We start from the raw sequence: 20028 nt of genomic DNA, 5'->3' as shown, positions 1-20028 counted from the left end.
ACGTATAAGGCAATAATATAACTAAAAAGCGAGCTAGGAGAACTAAGTATTTGACATAAGTGTGAAGGAAAGACCAACGCCATGACATGCTTGCATCCTTGCCCTGAAGGCAGGTTGTACATTAAGTGAAATGACAGCCCCATCAATTTACCAGATGTCTGGTCCTGATTAGATCTTATACTAACCAGGAACAACAAAAAAATATATGTTAATCTTCAATCTAATCCTTGTCTTTGCCGGTGAGTTTCTGTCTCTCGCTTGAATTGCGAGGCGACTCTTCATCATCGGACCACCTCTCAGCATCTTCTTCACCGACTGCGAATATTGTCTCTTCGTCGAGTGACTCACGATGGCGGGGTGCTGAGGAGAAGGGCTTGGGGGGAACTGGGGAGAGATCACGACGGCCCTCGGCGGCTGAGCTGCCAGGATAATCCGGCGGAGCATCATAGGCATCTTCTTCATCCAAACCACTGCCGAATGATCGGATCTCGAATCCATCGTCGTCTTGAGCAAGCTGTAAGAAATATTAGCACTCTGGTTTTGCTCTTGGGTATTTAGGGAAGAGCTCTGTACCTCATCACTCATGGCGAAGCGGCGGTTGTTGACAGTTGGTCGCCACAGATAAGCCACAAATGCGATATCGAACAAGTAAACCAGGTTGAGCCAGCCATCAAGAACGAACCATCTCGCCTTCCAGTGCTCGGGTACAAAGCTAGCGTCACTGGTTCCAGCGAAAGCGAACGAGTTGATAAAGAAGAATCCGAAGATCACAATGATACTGCCGAGGATACACCACCACAGCTTCTTGTACATCATCGCCTTGGTCTTTTGCTTCCTATCGATAAGGTCCTTCATCGTCGCGTTCAGGGAATTCAAGGTCCACACGTAGAAGGCTGTCAAGGTTCCGGCAAGGGGTAGGACGATCAGAAGCACCAGAGGACCGGCACTATCAGGAGTGATCGAAAGACTGGCAACCGAGTAGACGACCGCGAACACAAAGTGACCAATGGCCAGGACGCGAACATAGATCATGGTTCGGCCTAATGAGTGCTTGACCACGCCGTAGCCCATGCAGACAATCAGGAGGAGGAAGAAAGAGAAAGCATTTCTGCCCGCGTTGAGCACTGCTACAATGACCATGAGCGCCTTTGCGCCGCCATTTAGGCCGTGGCGGTTTTGGTATTCTGGAAAGATCAGATGGAGTCAATCAAGGAATCGATTGGTGTCTCTTACCATAGAATCCCCACGTCATAAGCTGCTCGACGATCAAGAATACCACAATGGCAGTGATATAGTTTTGGACGGGCACTATCCAGTGTTAGCATAGCTCGAATAGCCACAGGGAACCCAACATACAGATGTCATAACGGTTCTGCACATAAAGGAAGGCCCAGAATCTAAAATTATGCGTAAGCATCTACTCGAAAACTTATTGAGTCCATGGATTCTGCAAGTCACATACGCTCCAATAACAGCATACACGATGGTCAAGGCCCCATAAAATGGAAGCTTTGCGATTTGTGCAGCGGGAAGCTCGCCGTATGAGTTTCGGAAGGTAACCACTGCTTTGTAGTCCTGCCCGGAGTACGCATACGTGCTCACACAGTAAAATCCAGTTTTTCTGACGGGGTATTTCACGGCGTCGGGGTCGTTTAGGTGGATTGCTTTCGAGATGATAGGGCTTTTGGAGACGTCGGTGGCATTGCTGGTGAGAACAAAGGAGCCGAGCTGTTCTTGTGTGCAGATTTTTGCTTCGACATTGGAAGCATCGCAGATTGTTTCCTTGATCTAAACCCAATAATTAGCCGCGTCGGTTGTTCCCACGGAGTTGACAGACATACCTCAGCATCTTCGGAACGGTACTGGCCAATCAATCCCTCATCTGACCATTCAAAGATCACCAAACTAGCCAAAGGATCATTTTCCTGAGCTTCTGACTTGGTAAACTTAACCAAAATGAAGGGGTCAACATCTCCTCCCCAAGCTTTGCGACTGTACATCCCTGAGCATCGTTGTCGGTGCGCATCGTCGGATTTCTGCAGAACGTTAGCAGCCGACATTTACCGATTAAATGAGGTGTGGGGACATACCAATTCAGCATCATTAGCAAGCGCATGGGTTGCCAATAGGGCTGTCAAGCCCAAGGTCTGAAGCCAGCCCTTCATGGCGACGGTAGAGTTGAAGCGAGACTATACTCTTGGATTCGAGATGAGGTCTTTAAGACCACACAGCATCAAAGGAATAATACGAGCAAGAAGATAGAGGGCCGAATATGGTTGTCGTTTGTTGTTTCGTTAGAAACTTGTAAGGCTAGGGTGTTCTTGTTTAACCCGATGGCCCCGAACTGGGGAAGCCGCGCGTGGCCATTATCTAAGCGGGCACCGCCACTTTTTTAGTTTCTAACTTTGGTCGACTTTTCTTAGATGCCCAGCCCAGAGCCCCGGTTTAATAGTCAATACTTTACAGCAGTCATTATGCCAGCAAAGGAACTGAACAAGCCATGCATGGAATGCCAGGATGCAGAATTCGAGCTCACTGTCCGCAAGAGGCAGCTTTGCAGGTATGCGACAAGTCGACAATCTACAACCCCTCCAGCTCATAGTTTCTGACTTTTTCTTTTCTTTCTAGCTTGTGCTTTAAGCGCTTCATAGCACACAAGGTTCAGTCGCGCTTGAGCGTCTACAGAGCTTTTGGTCTAGACGGCCCCAAAACCCAGTTGCTTCTCCCTGTGTCTTTCGGTGTTTCCTCCTCGGTCTTGTTGCACATATTGAACACCGATCGGCAACATCGCCTGGACAATGGACGCCCTCTGGGGTACGACTTTAAGATCTTGGTCATCGAGCCTTCAACAGTTGCGGCTACAGGCGTTCCCTTCGATCAAAACTACGAAGCTCTGGAAAAGAATTTCCCGATGCACAATATTAGTCGGATCCCTTTTCATAACATCTTTGACTATGTCCCGGAGATGGAAGAGATTATGCAGGAATACGCAGGAACAAAATTCATGGACGACAGCACTCGGTCGAATGAAGAGCGCTTAGCTGCCTTCCGTGCATCCATTTCCACCCCCACTTCCAGGACCGATGTCGACACCGTTTTGCTGACCAGACTGATTGTTGAATTTGCAAAGAAGTCTGGATGTGAGTCTGTGATTTGGGGTGACTCGGACAGCCGTCTCGCTGCGAAAGCGCTTGCAGGTGTCGCCAAGGGACGTGGGGCTTCCCTCACCTGGCAGGTATCTGACGGCATGTCTCCTTGGGGCGTGAGGTTCGAGTATCCGCTCCGTGATCTGTATAAGGCAGAGTTGCTCCAATATGAGAGTGTCTGTGCTGAGCTCTCTGATATTGTCATACCCGATCAACCACCCTCCGACAATGTTCTTACCAAGAACCTTTCTATTGACGAGTTGATGCTGCGATATGTTCAGAACCAAGGCGCAAAGTACCCAGGTGTTATGGCGAATGTGGCCAGAACCGCAAACAAGCTCAATCCCTCCACTACTGATAATGCACCAACGTGTGCTCTTTGTGCTGGTCTAGTGGGAAATGTGAAGGGTAATTCCGGGGTTACTGTTGCAAATCAGGCAGAGGATAATCACAGCTCTCAATTCTGCTATGGATGTATGCGGTCTCGACCGGAGGAGCTTTGCTGAAGAAAAGCACTCTTGATTCATGACAAAATCAAATTAAATGAACTAACGGCGAGCATCCCACATTACCTGAAATTATCGATATACAATCATGGGGTATCTGAAATTACGATCTCAATATCTTCATGCACCACGCGCTACCTCGCACCACCTCGCTCCAAATCATCTTCTGGATGACTTGCTCCGCCAAACCATCTGCCCAATGACTTACTCCAGGACTGTTTGGCTGACTGGGGCCTGGTTTGACTCTGTGTGGCAGTGTCGTTCCTTCCCCCATGGCCTGATGGTCGCGCGTCGTCATAGGCCGGTGGACGGTCGCCCACAACTCCATCTTCTTGTCTGTCAAATGCATCGGGAAGACTGTGGTCGACTTCGACTATCGACTCCTGCCTTCTTCTGCTCTGCTGAGAGGCCGCCTTGGCTCCCTTTTGGCGCAGATGAGTTTCGAGAATGACGGCATTTCGGGTATTCGCTTTGTACACTGCATCGGCAAGATCACCAATGAAAGGGACGAGGCCAATGACGAAGTCGAGTATCACATTGATCAACATCTTCATGCGTAAAGCAGGAGGGAGTCCACCGTCAATCCCTTCGCAAGATCTCACTACCATCATTGCGAGCGCAGCATCGCCAACATCGCCGATACTGCGATTCATTTGTTAGCATTGGTCTCCTCCCGGTGCTAGTGCAATAGATCCTGGTGAAACTCACAATGGAATAATTCCAATCACACTTCCCCAGCCAAAGCGGATCCCGCACAAGTTGAAAAGAGCATAGTCCAGCTGGTATGCTCTGCGTTTCACCTTGGTCAAAACCTTGGCATCATGCTCAGAGAGGCCCGGCGGGATGGCCTTGCGACGCTTTTGGGTCTTTTTTCCAAATGTACGACCGAGGCGTGAAGCAGGAACTTCTTCGAAGTAGGGGTCCTAATTAGATAGGAAAGATTGGGTCAGTCTGATCTTTCTTCGCAGAAGCAAATGAATGTCGGTCGTTGAAATGGACTCACCTCAGTACCAAAATGATTCTTGGCGGTTTCACCGAGCACCTTCTTGCCAATCAAAGACACCAGCACTTTCGACATTTTTGTTTTGGATCACAGTACTTCACTAGAGGGAAAAATAGTTGTGGAAAGTGAAATCCTCCTAGGAGAAGTGTTGAAGGAATAGACGAATGTCGAGCAAGGGCAACTGAAATAGACTGTGTATAGCCTTTGATCCTTTCCGGCCCTAAACCCTTCCTGGTTGGATAGACAGCGGTTTCAGTAGGCGCTCATTTCACTTATTTTTGGCGAGGACGAAGGGCGCGTAAAGGTGATTGAAGAAGGTGCTTGACTTTGGAACCAGGTGGATTAATCTAGCAACCCGAAAGAATTTAAGGGATCCAGGGAGATCAACTGTTTCGCGCGACAAGACGTCATAATCCCGAGAATCTTGGAACCCGCGGCACAGCCACACTTACATGTGGCGCACCATTTTGGATTTAGATCGCACCGCCACAAACCACCTTAGTCACCCGATCACCATCTTGGGCAGCTCCGATCATTGTTCTGTTTCCCAACGCCTTCATTCAACTCCTTTCTCTGACTTGATTGGAACCTTAGCTACCTTCGCATACTGCAGATCCTGCTGAGATTAGTCTCTGCCATATTCCATTCACCGTATCCACAGAGCCCTGGGTTGGTCTACCCTCCCTGGAAGCTGCTCCCTCCACTGTCTCGCTTGCTTATTTCGACCGTTTGCGCTGTCGGATTGAGTGAGCCGTTATTTCTCAGCCACCAAGGTTTTGAAATGCCAGAGCCTACCTACCGATATGACCGAAACAAATATGCGGTTAGAAGATTGTGAGTGCCTGGTTGCTGATGGATCGGAATGACGACAGGCTGCTGACCGAGGCCGGTGGGCCGTTGCTAACAGGGCTGGATGATCTGTGTGTCCGTTTCATTATCAACCTTCCGCGCGAGGAGCTTGAGTCGGTCGAACGGATATGCTTCCAAGTCGAAGAGGCACAATGGTTCTACGAAGACTTCATTCGTCCTCTTGACCCTGCACTACCGTCAATGAACCTGAAGACATTTGCTATGCGCATTTTCCAACATTGCCCGCTTATGTCGTCATGGTCTCACTATCATCATGTGGCTGCCTTCCAAGAATTCCTTGATTACAAGACACGCGTTCCGGTCCGTGGTGCGATCATGTTGAACCAAGATATGGATGAAGTCGTTCTGGTGAAAGGTTGGAAGAAGGGTGCCAACTGGAGTTTTCCCCGTGGTAAAATCAACAAGGGAGAAAAGGATCTTGATTGTGCTATTCGTGAGGTCTACGAAGAGACTGGGTTTGATGTTCGAGCCGCCAACTTGGTTAAAAACGACGACGATGTTAAATACATTGAGATTACGATGAGAGAGCAGCACATGCGACTCTACGTCTTTCGAGGTGTGCTCCGTGATACTTACTTTGAGCCGCGCACCCGAAAGGAAATCAGCAAGATTGAGTGGTACAAACTTTCAGAACTGCCAACATTGAAAAAGAATAAACAGCATGATGAAGGGCTCGCAGTGGCGAATGCGAATAAGTTCTACATGGTTGCCCCGTTTCTCAGCCCACTCAAGAAGTGGATAGCGCAGCAGAAGAAGCTTGATGCGAGAGCCCAACCCGGTACAAATCAGGTCTCACAGGCCGAGGGATATGCTTCTATGGATGAAAATGGCCGTACCAATGGTACGCCAGGGATGTCCCTCGCGAAAATGGCCATTCCAAGTGATCTTCCTGAGGTGACCTCAGCGCAAGATGCTTCAGATCACCTCAAGCGCCTTTTGAAGATCGGCGCCGCACCAGGGCAAGGTCATACACCAGGCCTCGAGTCAGTTCAAGCTTCTGCCGTTGACCCGTCTAAGGCGAATGATCTCCTTGCCTTGTTGCAGCGTGGACGTCAAGAGACATTCCCTCAGGACTCTCACAGTAATCCAATGGCATCCCCTATTACATCTCAGTCCAACGTCCAATCTGCAGAACAGCGGCCTCATTTGGGCCCGAATTTCTTCCCCGGCTTCCCTCAGCAGCAACAGAATATGGGTCCATCTCCTTTCATGCGGCAGAACTCGACACCGTTCCACAGCATTCCATCCCAACCTCATATCCAGCACTCCCAGAATGGCCCACAGGTTCTTCCTGGCAATGAATTCCCGACTCCTGCGCATAATTGGTATCCAAAACCCCACGCGATACCACAATTCCCTCAAACCACCATGTCTCAATATCAGCACCATAACCAGCCTCCTATGGCCCCTGGTGTTCTGAACCCAAGCAATATGCCCGCACCGTTTCAACGAACAGGAGACCCTGAGTTCTCTGAATCCGCCCAGTTATCTCAAACTCGGGGCCCAGTCGTCCCGCCTGCGAGCAAATTGCCTCCTCCGAAGCTTACAAGCCATTCCCTGGCACTCTTGGAAGTCTTCAAGGTCAAGACTCCCAAGGGTCCGGGTCCAGCGACGTTGGCGGCTCCCACCCAGGGTTCTTCCCACGTCCGTAAGACGTCTCAGCATCAGGATAGTCTTTTGGGTTTGCTCAAAGGTTCCCAAACTGCCCGTGTTTCCGAACCAGCGGAATTGTTAGGCAATCCTGTTGTGCCCTCTAGGGCGCCTTCGGAGAAGCAGATTCTTCAGCGTCCTCGCGAGCACCACAATCAGCCCACGCACCAGGCTGGTGCAAGTCAAACATCAGCTACCGTGTCTGGACCGTTGAATATGCCACAATTTGATACATTGGCCAAACCGCACAAGTCAAACACTGCAGCTTACCGAAAGAACCATGCGAACAGGCGAGAGCACCCCCAGCCGCAGCAGCTATCCTCGCCCATTACCATTCTATCGCGACCTCAGTCTGCCAAACGGGAGGTATCATCGTCGAGACCCGTTGCACAAGCAGCCCAGGTTTTGCCTGCGAAGCTGCCCGAAGCGCCTGAGCTTATCAAGAACTTCCAACCGCAGATTCTACGTCGATCTGAAAAACCCGGATATGAAGCATTGATGGCGACAGCTCCTCAGGCAGAAGCTACTGAACGCAAATTGAGTTTGCCAGGAGTTGATCCCCAGGGACTGGCCCCACAGGGCAACTTCGACCGTCGACCGAGTCAAACTGCTGAGCAGAAAGCCTCACTTTTGTCTCTCTTTAGCAAGGCACCTGTCTCTCCATCGCCCGTTTATGCGAGTCCCCTCGACCCCCGAGCCGTCAACCAGCAGCCAGCAGCATACTCAGGCTTTGTCAGCCCGATGTCGTCCCGCAATCGTCCGAGCAGCAGGGATTCTATCTCTCGTCACGGTACGCCCTCTGATGGTGGTGCGCACGCCAGCGGTCAGCAAGTATCCTCGCCGAGCAACAAGGCGTTCTTGCTTGGGTTCCTGGAGGGAGTGGCCAAGGGTAATAAGTAGGCCCGTGATCGGCTGATTACGAGGTTGCCCAGGTGGCTTTTTAATGGCTCCTAACTAGGCAGTCGTGGTATACATAGCAATATTATAATATTGGAACAATTATTCTTACGTTTCAAGCCCATCGGTGGAAAGTTAACAAAGTGACTTCTGGAATTGCAATAGTAGGTTGCGCATAGTTCCCTCTATAATCTTTATTTCTGCCACAATATACCGCCCAACGTCATCGGACGCTTTGTAAAGAAATAGATCAACTCACATTGGCTCCGCTACACATCAACTCAACCATGATGCGCCCGAGCCTCTCGCTCTGTAGCCGCTGCCTGGTCCGCCGCAGGCTATTCTCTACCACATCACAGCGTACCGAACAGAGCCAAAATGCCCCCTTCTCGCCGACGGCAGGGTACAGCCGACTCACGAACCGCGGACTGATCTCCGTCACCGGCATCGACAGCACAACCTTCCTCCAGGGCCTGATGACCCAGAACATGCTAGTCGCCAATGACCCGAACCGGAGCATTCGACGCACAGGCGCATACACCGCATTCCTCAATTCGCAAGGCCGAGTCCTGAACGATGCCTTCATCTACCCTCTCCCCGGCGCAGAGGCCCAGGGTGTCGACTCAGGCTGGCTAGTGGAGGTAGACAAGGACCAGGTCCCAGTTCTGCTGAAGCACCTTAAGAAACACAAGCTGCGTGCGAAGCTCAAGCTCCGCGCCCTGGAAGAAGGCGAGCGCACAATCTGGTCTTCCTGGAAGAACCACGTCGAGCCGCAGCGGTGGGCTGCATACAGTCTGGAGTCGGAATCGCCGTCGCCCTTCTCACCTACCTCCGAAATTGCCGGATGCATTGACACGCGTGCTCCGGGATTCGGGTCCCGCATTATCACGCCCGGCTCGGACGGTCTGCGCACCTACTTCCCGGATGAGTTGCAGGTCGCTGGGCCCGAGGTCCAGCTGGACTCGTACACCGTTCGTCGCATCCTGCATGGTGTTGCGGAGGGTCAGGCGGAGGTTATTAGTGGATCGGCTTTGCCTTTACAGTGTAATATGGATATGGCTCGTGGTATCGATTTCCGCAAGGGCTGTTATGTCGGCCAGGAATTGACGATTCGTACCCATCACCGTGGAGTCACGCGGAAGCGTCTTTTGCCCGTTCAGCTTTATGATTTGAGTCAGGATGGACAAAGTGCCCCTGATGCCCTCACATACGATCCATCTTTCCAATTGAATATACCTTCTGGTGAAGCGGATATTGTTAAGGCTGGGGTCACTACTCGCCGAAACCGCAGTGCGGGGACATTCCTTCATGGCATTGGCAATATTGGACTTGCGCTGTGTCGTCTGGAAGTTATGACCGATGTTGCGCTCATGGGTGAGGCTCCTGCTCGTCCTCATGAACACCACTTCAAGCTATCCTGGACTCCGGAAGTCGAACAGCCTAATGAGGTCGGAGTACGTGCCTTCGTTCCACCTTGGCTTAGAGACTTCATCTCTGGTGGCAAAGAGGAGAAACCCGCTTCCCGTAATCCTGAAGCAGAGGGTGAACGGGCGCGGGAATTTGTCGAGCAATTAGAGGAAGAGGAAGAGGAAGCGGAAGCACGCCGAGACTAAGACGTCGAAGTGTCTAATCACTACTCCTGTATTATATAACAAACACGAAACGGTATGATGTAAATAGCTCATGTATCTCTATTCAACTCAGCATTGCAAATACAACGTGTTCTAGGGTATCTCTTAAAATCTAAATACAGTGGCAAAATTTGGCTGGACCTTTTCGAAAATGCAGAAATGAAGCTAGCTTCCTTGAAGCGCGAGAACTAGGTGCCTTTCGCTGCCGCTGCTTCTGCTGCGTCTGCGGCCTCGTCCTCTCGTGTCAGTTGTTCTTCGAGGGCTTTGCGCTCCTTCTCACGCTGCGCGTTCTTCAACCGCATCATCATCACTTCCTGTAGACTAGGCGCGGCTGGAGCCTTAGTGGATGTATTGAATGACGTTGCACTTGGGGCAGCTGCCGCCGCAGATGCAGAAGCGAATGAGCCAAACGAGGGCGCTTTGTCGGATGGAGGCGCTGTTTTCAAGCTCTGGAAGTTGAATGATGGTTTAGGAGGCCTGCTAGAAGTGTCGATAGAGGGCCCTGGTGGTGCATGTGCGGGCTCGGCCTGAACAGGCTTGGATGATACATCAGGACCTAGATCAGGTTGGCTGCCGGAGGCCCAGAAGACAGACTCGATGAGGCCCCATTCGCCATCTTGACCAGCATGTTGACGAAGTTTCTTCTCGCTATCGAGAACGGCAGTGTGGGCGCTCACAATAGATGTGAAAACCACCACACCCGTGGCAACAGTCTTCTTCTCCTTCTTCTCACCGATCCGTTGACGTTTATCCTTGAGCGCAAAGGTATTCTCAATCTTCCCGAAAGGCTTGAACAGCACCGCAAGCTGCTCAATATCAAGTTCTAGCCCCCGACCCTCCCGCAGCCAGCGCACTTTCACCGCACGCTCGAGCTCAGGAACCTGCGCGCCACCACCCTCCTTCGAGCGGTCAACACGCTGGCTACTCCGATCCGCCGCTTTTCGAGCCTCCTCTTCCTGCAGCTGAATCTTCTTATTTTCATCCTCAAGCTCCTTTTTGGCCTTATCCTCAGCTTCGCGTCGTCTCCGCCGCCCATCCTCCGCAATCCTGTCAATCTCCCGCTGCAGCTTCTCTTCCGCATCCTCGTCTCCGTCTGCCGCCCACGATCTCTTGACACCCTGCTTGACACCGGCGCCACCCATTTCGGCGGCGCCTGCCCTCTCCCGCGCTTCTAGGTCTTCGCGCATCTTTCGTTTCGCCGCTCCCATCATGTCCCGCTCGCGCTGTTTGCGCTGTCGTGCTTCCCGCGCATTGTCGTACAGCTGTCGCACTGATGTGTCGGAGAGGACATCATATGCAATCTGGAGGAAATGGAACTTGTCGATGTCTGCTGCAGTGGGGTTTTTGATTTTGTCTGGGTGGTACTTTAGTGCGGTGCGTCGGTATGCGCGCCGGATCTCGGTTTCGGTGGCTGCTGGTTGGATGTCTAGTAGAGCGTAAAAATCTTGGTTTGAGGCGGCGTGCGCCTTGAGATCGTCGTTTGGCATCTTGGTGGTTTCTGCGACTGGATGTCGCCTGAGAGGTTTGCGGAGATGAAGTGGAGGGTTTTGTGTTGCGTTTTTGGACTCTGTGGTTGTTGGGTAATGGCGTAGGGTAATACAGAGCACAGAGATGGTTCCTAGGGGAGAATAACCCTAAATTCGAGCACTTGAAAGCAAGGTTGTTGTTGAGATGGAAATTTATTTGTAGGTTCAAGTTCGGAGCTTGGGCGGTGGATGTTTCGCCTCAGGCCGCCAACTGGTATACTATGAGATCCTAGTTTCAAAATGATCAGAAAATCAGAAAGTATGTTATTTACTATACTAGATTACCTAAATAAACCATTCAGTGTGCAATTTCCTCTGGTGTTGGTCTCATTCTTTTATAAAAAAAAACTTGATTGTTATTGTGGCTTGGATTGAAGGACAGAGACATAGACATATATATAATTGAGGCACGTGTATATCCCGGAGTTTCTGTTGTCTATCAGTAGTTGGCAACCTTTTTATCCCAAGCCATGACCCGTTTGAGTCCATTAACAAGATGACAACTACTTCGCCGTCTAAACCTGGTGTTATACCTCCGACCAAGCTTCAATTAGCCCTAGCATTGGCTGTTGTCAAGGGAAAACCACCAGGCCAAAGCGTGAAAGGTTAGGCGAACATGAAGTTTCTATAGACTCAGTCCATTTATTATTGACTATACATTCTAGAATACATTATGCAACTTCGACAGTTCACTAAAAAAACCAAAGATCTGGACCAAGTTGTTGCGACGGATAAGTTCTTCGACAGCGTCTCCTTCTGGCAACAAGCATACGAGCGATCCGAGGCAGAACAAAGCAATCTACAAGATCAAGTTCATGAGCTTAACGAGCGTATTGAGGGCCTTCTTGCTAAGCTGCATGCCAAAGTCATTGGAAATGAAAATGAGAGCGTGTCAGCGAACAAACGAAAGGCACCTGCTGTTGCCAAGAATGCGAATAGCTCGAATATGGCTAGGAAACGCACAAGGCTACCGAAAAGTATGCAGAAAAACATCCCATTGGACGATGATGATCCAAGAGAAGAATATGGTACTTAGTTCCCCTTTCACAAACCAGTCATCTTGATAATTAATGTCATCACAGTCTTATGTCTCAACAGACAACTGCATACCGTCCAGAAAGCCCTACAGAGAAGGGCAAACAACAGTTCTGAGTCCAATTCTCTGGCTGTGGATGCAGTCATACTCTGCAAATCTGCAGAGCAGAGACTAATCCAAACCATCCAGAATGAGACGAGTATGACGGAACAGAAACCTTCCCAAACCGAGCAGGCCAATACGCCGGATACAGATACTGTTATGAACGCTGTGACAGTTGCTTTCCATCTCACGCACAAAGCGTTGCACAAAATAGCTGGGACCAAGAATGGCATGCAGAACCAAGGTCAGGTCATCTACTACCTAGTAGGTCTGTTTGAATCAACCATGACAGCACTCACTCTGTATTGCACTGCGATATCCAAGCAAAAACCAGTCGACAAAACCAAATCGGCCAGAGACTCACAGCCAGTCACCGGAACCAATGAACAAAACAAACGTCCAAAAGAGAAGAGCTCACCTACCAATAATGAGATAGCCTCTCACCTCGCAGACCTGCTCTGCACGATGGCCCTCTCCCTCAATCTAACTTGTCCTGAAGACCAAGAGGTAATGGAAGGATTTCTCTTCCTTGTCCTCGATCGCATGGGTAAAATGATAGCTCTCCACGTTTTCCATGACCTGCGACTGCCAATGGGAATCTGCCCCGGGATGACATTCCCGGATGGATTGGAAGCAATGGTCGACGAGGGTCTTACGCCAAACGAGGCACAACTGGAAGCCAAGTATCTCGTTCGGCTTCTCGGTAGAATGCTTAATGCTGAGTCCTGTGAATCGGCCCTCGAGGCATCGGATGCTCGTCAATTTGTTGCAAATGCCAAAGATCGTCTGCAAAAGACTCTCCTCCGGGCTGTATTCGGACCTGATGATCGTTTGTTTCAGGAGGGTCTACGGCGTCCGCATACCCCACCTCCTCAGGTACTTGATGGCCAACAGGTGGATCAGGAGAAGTTTTCGGATTGGCTTACACAGGAGCTGTGGCAGCTTGTTGGTTGGGATGTGTTGAGGACTGTGCTTGCTCCAACCTAAAGCCCCGGGTGATGGAATTTGTGCTCATGGCACTATATTCGTTTTACGTTCGTTTCCCTTTATTGCCTTATACCCCAGTTGTTATTGATGTGATTATATCTTCAGAGCAGTATAACGATATTTATGCTAGATAGTATAGGTGCTTATTCGAGTTTCAAAATACGAGCAGCATTGCCACCCAAAACAGCAGCCACAACCTCTTTTTCACCCTCGAAAGTCGCATCAATAGCCTTATAGTTGGTCGTCACACTGATCCATTCCTTCTCACCCTCATTCAAAGGTGGGAAGAATGGATGATCGGTACCTGTGAAATATATTAGCTTGATGCAGTCCCAAGCATACCAATGATAGAACTAGAAAACCTACCAAACATAAGACGATCAGTACCTCCCCCAGCAGCAACAGCAGCCTTAAGCCCAGCAGTCCCATAAACAACAGCATCAAGGAATATATTCGTTTTCAAAACCTCCCAAATACTCCTCTGCGGGCCAGGAACGTCACCACCATGCTCCACAAACTTCCGTTCATGCATAATACAGCTCTCGATGCGTCCCGCCAAAAACGGCAAAGTACCACCCGAATGCGCCAGCAAGATCTGCAGCCGCGGGAACTTGTCAAACACACGAGACAGTAGCATGCGAGTAACCGCAATGGTAGTCTCGAGCGGGAACCCAAGAGCCAGAGGGAGGACATGACCGTAGCGCTTTGTCACCTCAGCACCGCCAAACGCCTCATCAGGCAGACCATAATGAGGATGCAAAAAGAGAAGGAACTGCGTTTCCTCCAGCGCAGCCCAAACCGGACCGAGCTGTTCATCATCGAGACCATTTCCCAATCCTGAAGTCCCCATAATCACACCACGGATATGAGGCAGGGTCTTAAGTCTCTTGATTTCATCAACGATGATGTTTGCACTGGGAGCGCTCAGCGGCAAAGTCGCAAATGCAAATAAGGTCGATCTCCCCTGCAGAGGGAGAGTGTTGTCCGGATTCGAGGATTTATTGTTCTGGGCACAGGTTTCCTCTAGATCGTTGTTGATGCGCTCGGCCCATTGTTGGGCTTCGGTGGGATCGAGGAAGTCTAACCAGGGATTTGCGAGAGAGATCACGCTGCAGTCAATGCCATGCTGTTTCATGAAGGTTAGTTTGACGTTGATGTCGGAGTAGGACGTGTCGACGGGGCGGCCGCGCTCGTCGATTGGAATTGATGGGTCATCGTCTGATGAGAGGATTATCAGGCGTGGTTCTCCGCTCGCTGGATCGTGGATGTACGGGACTGTTTTGCGAGCGCGTAGCATCGCCATGTATGATGGAGGGTAGACATGGGTGTGGACGTCGACTACTAGTGGACGAGACATGTTTGGAATATGCAGATGGAATAGGATTAATTGCAAGAGAAAGGGAAGAGAGGAATAGTAGAGATGGGTTAGCCAAGTGAGGGGATAGTCGCACTCCGTACATACAACATAGATAAGAGCTGCGAAGCGGGGATGCCCCTCTCCACCTGGAGGATTCCCCAGGTGATGTTACAATTTCTTTATCTCAGATAAGTCTGCTCGTCTTTTGATGTTACGTATTTTTATGTTAAGAATTGCAATTTGAAGAGATATACATAGTTTCTCATTAGACAAGCCAAGGCCTTTCAAAATTCGATCGTCATAATCCAATCTCATTTCATTCATTGATTTGCAACATGGAATAGTCACTGTACATCAATTTCAGCACTCAGACCATCATCAGCACGAAATTGCACATACATTCTCGATCACTAATCACAGCTGAGAACCAGCCAAAGTGACAGGCTTCACGTTGGTGAAGTTGGGGATATCGTCAAATACCCCCGCAGAGCCAGGGTCCTGCAGAGCAGCCTGCAGGGACTCCTGGCTCTCCCACTCAAGGGTGGCCATGATCAGAAACTGAGACGGGGAGCCATCGAACGCGGTGGGGAACTTGGTGATACGCCAGCTGATCAGGCCATAGCTCTTCCAGGTGCTTTCGACATGTGGCATGTGGGTTTTGATGTAGTAGGACTCGTCAAACTTGATGTCGGCCTTGTTGGGGTACATAACAATGGCAGTGTAAGTCATTGTGGCGGTTAGGAAATTTATTCGAGGAAAAAGAAAGAGATGATGTATATTTCGAAGGAAGAGAAATAGAAATGCAATGGAATGTTTTGGAGCTGTGACTTCTTAATCGAGCTTATTAATAGGTTGAGGTGGAATGTTCGTGAGGTGGGCCGAGTGACTTCCCAACCTGTGCGATTGTGTACATCCTCGGCTCAACGCACGTTGGGAGTTGGGGTGTTGAGTGGAGTATGTACACATGTACACATGTACACATGTACCGCTTTGCCTTATTCCTATATGCGTAGCTCTTTCTATGCCCGGGTGTCATGAAGCTGTGCTTCACATACCTAGGTAAAATGCATATGCTTAGTCATCCTGTCTTTTGACCTCGGGGAATTCTCGGCCTTGTCATTTTAGTTGAGTACATATAGTAGAGTTACACACCACTGAATGGTGCTATGGGTTGTCAGACTGCATATTTTTGTCATTATTCACAAGAGGACCTTGGATGGATGATGCGCACAAGTGGGTGACACAGCCCAAAACATTACTATGGGCGACGAAGTGTGCCACCAGATTACTGCCGATAAAAGATTACCTAGGGACTACTCGTTCCCATTTCATAGCTAAGGTCTTGTGTGCCGGGACGCTAGGACCCCGGGGGTGAACCCTACCAAAGTACTAGTTGTTATATAATTGTACCACCTGTACATGTACGCTGTACATCAACAAAATTGACACGTACCTATGCGAATGAAAAACAGATAAAAAGCAGTGAATTAATATTAGCCAATATGACCAAAGTCCCGTATGGCGTGTCGCCAGTAAATCGTAGTAAATGCGATATTTTAAAGCTCGATTCTTCAAGAACGATAGCTTGATAGACGATTCCGTGAAGACCTAGAACTGCTTAGAACATATATAGCTGTTTATAGGATTGAAGGAAAGTATAGAGCATCTTGTATACAAGATACCTATATATTGGTTGCTCATTGAGGCTCAGTTCTCCTACACTTCATAGTAGATTGTTACAACTTCTCACAGCGCTCAGCTTGCCCGCTTTTACTCTCTTTACCTAACGTGTCAGGACACCCCCGGGGAGAATTGTATGGTATTTATCTTTTCAAGGATCGAGCTCTGTGTTACTGAAGCGATAGCCGATCGTTCCTTATTCCTAGCTCTCCTGTATGCGGCGTTGGTAAGCAAATCGCACACTTGCCTATAGATAACTGCTGCCTGATCTACTTGTTTAGTCCTTCAAGAATCAGTCTGCTTTATATTGAATCTGCTGTATAATCCACACTAAGCTCATCCCTCATCTGAACGTCAGGTTTATCTACCCTGCCAAGTAACATACGCATCAATCGGATCCCCTTACGTGATATTCGTGATCAACAAGGAAACTACAAAGCAAAAATGAGTTCAATCTGTTCGAAGCGTTGCCTATTTCTAATTGGCTGATAGACCGTCATCCAGCTATATTAGCGCGAAACCTAATTTCCGACTGTGGGTACAAGGGTATGAACCGGAAATTTGGGAGATGTCAGGTATAAAAATCAGCATAAATTGGTAAGCTGACAGTCATATGATTTCCTGGTAAAATACCCTGTAAACACATGTATTCAAGTATTAGTCCCTAAATGTGGGGTACGAACCTGGAACGCCACTTCCTCACCTTCGCAATGACTCGAATTCTCAGCCCGCGAGCTGGGATATGGGCTCTGATTGTGCTCGTCATTGGCACTTTGTACAAAGCTTATGTGCACAACATCATTTTTCTCTCAATCGGCATTGGCCGAGAGATCCAATCAATTGATGATTTTCCATGGACCTGCACTCGCCTCCAGCATTCTCTCTTAGAAGGATGTGAGGATATGTGGTTAGACAACCAAGAACGAAAACTGTACGCAGCGTGCAATACTGTAGACTCCAGACAGGGATGGAGTCCCGGTGGTAGCAAACTCAACATCTCCGCGAGATCCCGCACGGATCATATTGCAGTGTTGAATATTGACCAAGCCGGCTCGGACGGGCTGTATGGCCTCCACAAGCTCAAAGTCGGCGGTTATCTCGGCGATCTGGATCTGCATGGATTCGACGAGCACAGTATTGAAGGCAGACTTCGATTCTGGTTGATCAACCATAGACCCCCAGTTGATCCTACAACAGGGGAGTTCCTTGATGCCCGAGCCGTCGGAGCGAACTCCACAATTGAGATATTTGATTTGGACGATGCCTCAGAGACACTTGAGCATGTCAAAACTATCGCCAGCGACGCGATAATCTCGCCTAACAACTTGGCCGTTGCCAAGGAAGGTCTGGGGATCGTGATCACCAACGACCGCAACGCTAAGGTTGGGACTTTCCCAGAGTTGGATATGTTGATTGGCGGAGGGAGTCTCACCTATTGTCACTCTGACACAGGAAAGTGCCATGTAGCTGCCAACAAAGGGTTTTCCTTTGCCAACGGGATCGTCCAAGAGAACGGGCTTTACTATGTGGCTCATTCAGTGACTGGAATCGTGACTGTCCACAAATTAGTTGGCGACCAGCTGATTCAAGTTGACAAAATCTCCACGGGATACCCAATAGATAATCTGTCGCTCGATGTAGATGGGAACCTCTTGGCTGCCGCATTTCCGGACTCCATTGCATTTGTGAAGTCTATGGAGGACCCATACAGGGTTGTTGCTCCTGCTACCGTTCTCGCTGTCAATGGAATAGCCACTCAGCTGAGAACTCGCAGCGGGAAGGATTGTGAGGTCTCGAAGCTTGCTGAAGACAGAAATGCCAAATGGCTTCCTAGTTCGACTGTTGTGGTGCAAGACGTGAAATCGCACCGGTTGTTCCTTGGAGGAGTCTTATCGCCATTCATCACCATATGCGAGCAGCATACTTAGTTTTAGTAATTTCTTGCTTGCTCTTTAGAGTGGTATGGTCGGGATGAGCGCTATTTTTGGCTTTGGGATCGCGACCCGAGGATTGGTCAGGGCATACACTGCTGACAATGCAGGGTCACTGTGGAGGGGTGGGGGAAGGTGTGGGGGAAGGTGTGGATTGATCTACGCTGTCAGTCCAGGTTCAAATATAGCAGTCAAACGAAAGTTTGTCCGATAACAGCTAGTTGAATAAATGTCAATACATACAGTCAAATCTAAAGTAGATGTCACCTTTCAGCGCTTATCTGATGGCTTATCTGCCTACCTGTGCTTATCTTTTTGATGTATGCAGCTGACCTATAATCTTCCCTTTCCCCGACTTTCCCCTCTTCTTTAGATCTTCCCTTTGCATTCCGACAAAAACTCACTTTACAGGCTTTTTGCCCTTGTCTCAGTTTCCTCTGGACGGTTCATATCAGTTCCTAGGAGTCGTGCAAGCAATGACCTCCAACACATCCTCAGACAATGCTACGTCTACTGCGGTAGATAAGGATGATCTGATAATACCTGTATGCTTTGTCTCAGGGTATTTCAAGCTACGACTAATCTAATCTGTTCTAGCTGATCGACTTCGGCCCATTCTTCACAGGGACCCCATCCGATAAACATGGAGTCGCTCTCGCCATAACAAAAGCCTTCAAAACATCCGGCTTCCTCTACCTGAAGGCACATGGCATTCCACCGTCCATTGTGTCCGGGGTATTTGCGTCATCTGCCCGGTTTTTCGCCCGCCCCCAGAGTGAGAAGGATTCGCTGGGCTGGACAACCCCACAGTCGAACCGTGGTTACGTCGCTATCGGGCGGGAGAAATTAACCACTGTCGAGGAGACAACTGGAGTCTCGACTTTGCGTGCATCCGTACCGGACATAAAGGAGACTATGGAACTTGGTCGTGAGGGAGTCGAGGGTCTGCCTAATCGCTGGCCCGATCACCTCGATGACGAAGGAAAACATTTCAAAGAAAACATGCAGTCATTCTTTGAAATGGGAAAGAACCTACATAAGCATATCATGCAGGCCATTGCATTGGGAATGAACTTGCCGGAACACTTCTTCGATGACTCTGTCAATGCCGGTGACAATACTCTCCGGCTGCTGCACTATCCTCCCGTTAGCAAAGAAGTCTTCAAAAATAACCCTAACCAAGTCCGTGCCGGCGAGCACAGCGACTACGGTTCCATCACTCTGCTTTTCCAGGATCGACACGGTGGGCTGCAAGTACGCAGCCCCAAAGGAACTTTCGTGGATGCGACTCCAATTGCCGATACCATTGTTGTCAATGCCGGAGATCTGCTTGCTCGATGGTCCAATGATACCATCAAGAGTACCCGTCATCGGGTAATTCAGCCGCCCGTGCCCGAGGGCTCTGAGAACGACACTTGGGATTATCCTGCTCGGTACAGCATAGCGTATTTCTGCAACCCCAACAGTGATAAACTTATTGAAGCAATCCCGGGAACATTTGGCGACGAAACCCAAGCAGAGAAGAAATACTCGGCGATTACTTCAGGCGATTACCTGGTCCAGCGATTGACAGCGACTTACTAAATACTCGGACTATGGATTTGAGATTGGCTCGATGAAGCTCATTTTCGTTTCCTTGTTTATTTGCCTTGCACTCATGATCGATTGAACATCCATGTCTGTGAATCAAGAAATCTACATATTTC

General features: G+C 49.5%; 11 protein-coding genes across 11 annotated transcripts; 6 read left to right on the top strand and 5 right to left on the bottom strand.

Annotated features, from left to right (window-relative positions):
* Positions 1-220: 220 nt before the first annotated feature.
* On the bottom strand, positions 221-2165 carry N7537_003946 (uncharacterized protein; the record flags this gene model as incomplete). The annotated part of the gene is made up of 7 exons (XM_056895004.1): positions 221-514; positions 574-1184; positions 1234-1308; positions 1357-1397; positions 1463-1788; positions 1842-2036; positions 2091-2165. The coding sequence occupies 7 exons, from the start codon at positions 2163-2165 to the stop codon at positions 221-223; spliced, it is 1617 nt and encodes a 538-aa protein (XP_056754752.1).
* Positions 2166-2474: 309 nt separating this feature from the next.
* N7537_003945 (uncharacterized protein) lies at positions 2475-3652 on the top strand (the record flags this gene model as incomplete). The annotated part of the gene is made up of 2 exons (XM_056895003.1): positions 2475-2560; positions 2629-3652. The coding sequence occupies 2 exons, from the start codon at positions 2475-2477 to the stop codon at positions 3650-3652; spliced, it is 1110 nt and encodes a 369-aa protein (XP_056754751.1).
* A 134-nt stretch (positions 3653-3786) lies between these two features.
* N7537_003944 (DUF4112 domain-containing protein) lies at positions 3787-4730 on the bottom strand (the record flags this gene model as incomplete). The annotated part of the gene is made up of 3 exons (XM_056895002.1): positions 3787-4294; positions 4361-4575; positions 4656-4730. The coding sequence occupies 3 exons, from the start codon at positions 4728-4730 to the stop codon at positions 3787-3789; spliced, it is 798 nt and encodes a 265-aa protein (XP_056754750.1).
* A 728-nt stretch (positions 4731-5458) lies between these two features.
* On the top strand, positions 5459-8075 carry N7537_003943 (decapping enzyme complex catalytic subunit DCP2; the record flags this gene model as incomplete). Its single annotated transcript, XM_056895001.1, has 2 exons — positions 5459-5489; positions 5563-8075. 2 exons carry the CDS (start codon positions 5459-5461, stop codon positions 8073-8075), a joined length of 2544 nt encoding a protein of 847 aa, XP_056754749.1.
* A 284-nt stretch (positions 8076-8359) lies between these two features.
* N7537_003942 (YgfZ/GcvT domain-containing protein) lies at positions 8360-9685 on the top strand (the record flags this gene model as incomplete). Its single annotated transcript, XM_056895000.1, has 1 exon — positions 8360-9685. One exon carries the CDS (start codon positions 8360-8362, stop codon positions 9683-9685), a length of 1326 nt encoding a protein of 441 aa, XP_056754748.1.
* Positions 9686-9891: 206 nt separating this feature from the next.
* On the bottom strand, positions 9892-11190 carry N7537_003941 (putative cell cycle control protein (Cwf23); the record flags this gene model as incomplete). The annotated part of the gene is made up of 1 exon (XM_056894999.1): positions 9892-11190. One exon carries the CDS (start codon positions 11188-11190, stop codon positions 9892-9894), a length of 1299 nt encoding a protein of 432 aa, XP_056754747.1.
* Positions 11191-11725: 535 nt separating this feature from the next.
* N7537_003940 (uncharacterized protein) lies at positions 11726-13354 on the top strand (the record flags this gene model as incomplete). The annotated part of the gene is made up of 3 exons (XM_056894998.1): positions 11726-11834; positions 11895-12257; positions 12312-13354. The coding sequence occupies 3 exons, from the start codon at positions 11726-11728 to the stop codon at positions 13352-13354; spliced, it is 1515 nt and encodes a 504-aa protein (XP_056754746.1).
* Positions 13355-13497: 143 nt separating this feature from the next.
* On the bottom strand, positions 13498-14711 carry N7537_003939 (amidohydrolase family protein; the record flags this gene model as incomplete). The annotated part of the gene is made up of 2 exons (XM_056894997.1): positions 13498-13658; positions 13721-14711. 2 exons carry the CDS (start codon positions 14709-14711, stop codon positions 13498-13500), a joined length of 1152 nt encoding a protein of 383 aa, XP_056754745.1.
* A 414-nt stretch (positions 14712-15125) lies between these two features.
* Positions 15126-15440, bottom strand: N7537_003938 (uncharacterized protein; the record flags this gene model as incomplete). The annotated part of the gene is made up of 1 exon (XM_056894996.1): positions 15126-15440. One exon carries the CDS (start codon positions 15438-15440, stop codon positions 15126-15128), a length of 315 nt encoding a protein of 104 aa, XP_056754744.1.
* A 1619-nt stretch (positions 15441-17059) lies between these two features.
* On the top strand, positions 17060-18319 carry N7537_003937 (uncharacterized protein; the record flags this gene model as incomplete). The annotated part of the gene is made up of 1 exon (XM_056894995.1): positions 17060-18319. One exon carries the CDS (start codon positions 17060-17062, stop codon positions 18317-18319), a length of 1260 nt encoding a protein of 419 aa, XP_056754743.1.
* Positions 18320-18798: 479 nt separating this feature from the next.
* On the top strand, positions 18799-19906 carry N7537_003936 (isopenicillin N synthase family dioxygenase; the record flags this gene model as incomplete). Its single annotated transcript, XM_056894994.1, has 2 exons — positions 18799-18867; positions 18920-19906. 2 exons carry the CDS (start codon positions 18799-18801, stop codon positions 19904-19906), a joined length of 1056 nt encoding a protein of 351 aa, XP_056754742.1.
* Positions 19907-20028: the final 122 nt, after the last annotated feature.

This window comes from Penicillium hordei (assembly GCF_028827395.1).
Source record: "Penicillium hordei strain IBT 12815 chromosome Unknown utg000002l_segment0_segment0, whole genome shotgun sequence".
Lineage (NCBI taxonomy): Eukaryota > Fungi > Ascomycota > Eurotiomycetes > Eurotiales > Aspergillaceae > Penicillium > Penicillium hordei.
Note: the sequence above shows the minus strand (reverse complement) of the source record. Positions and strands in the feature narration are given on the sequence as shown.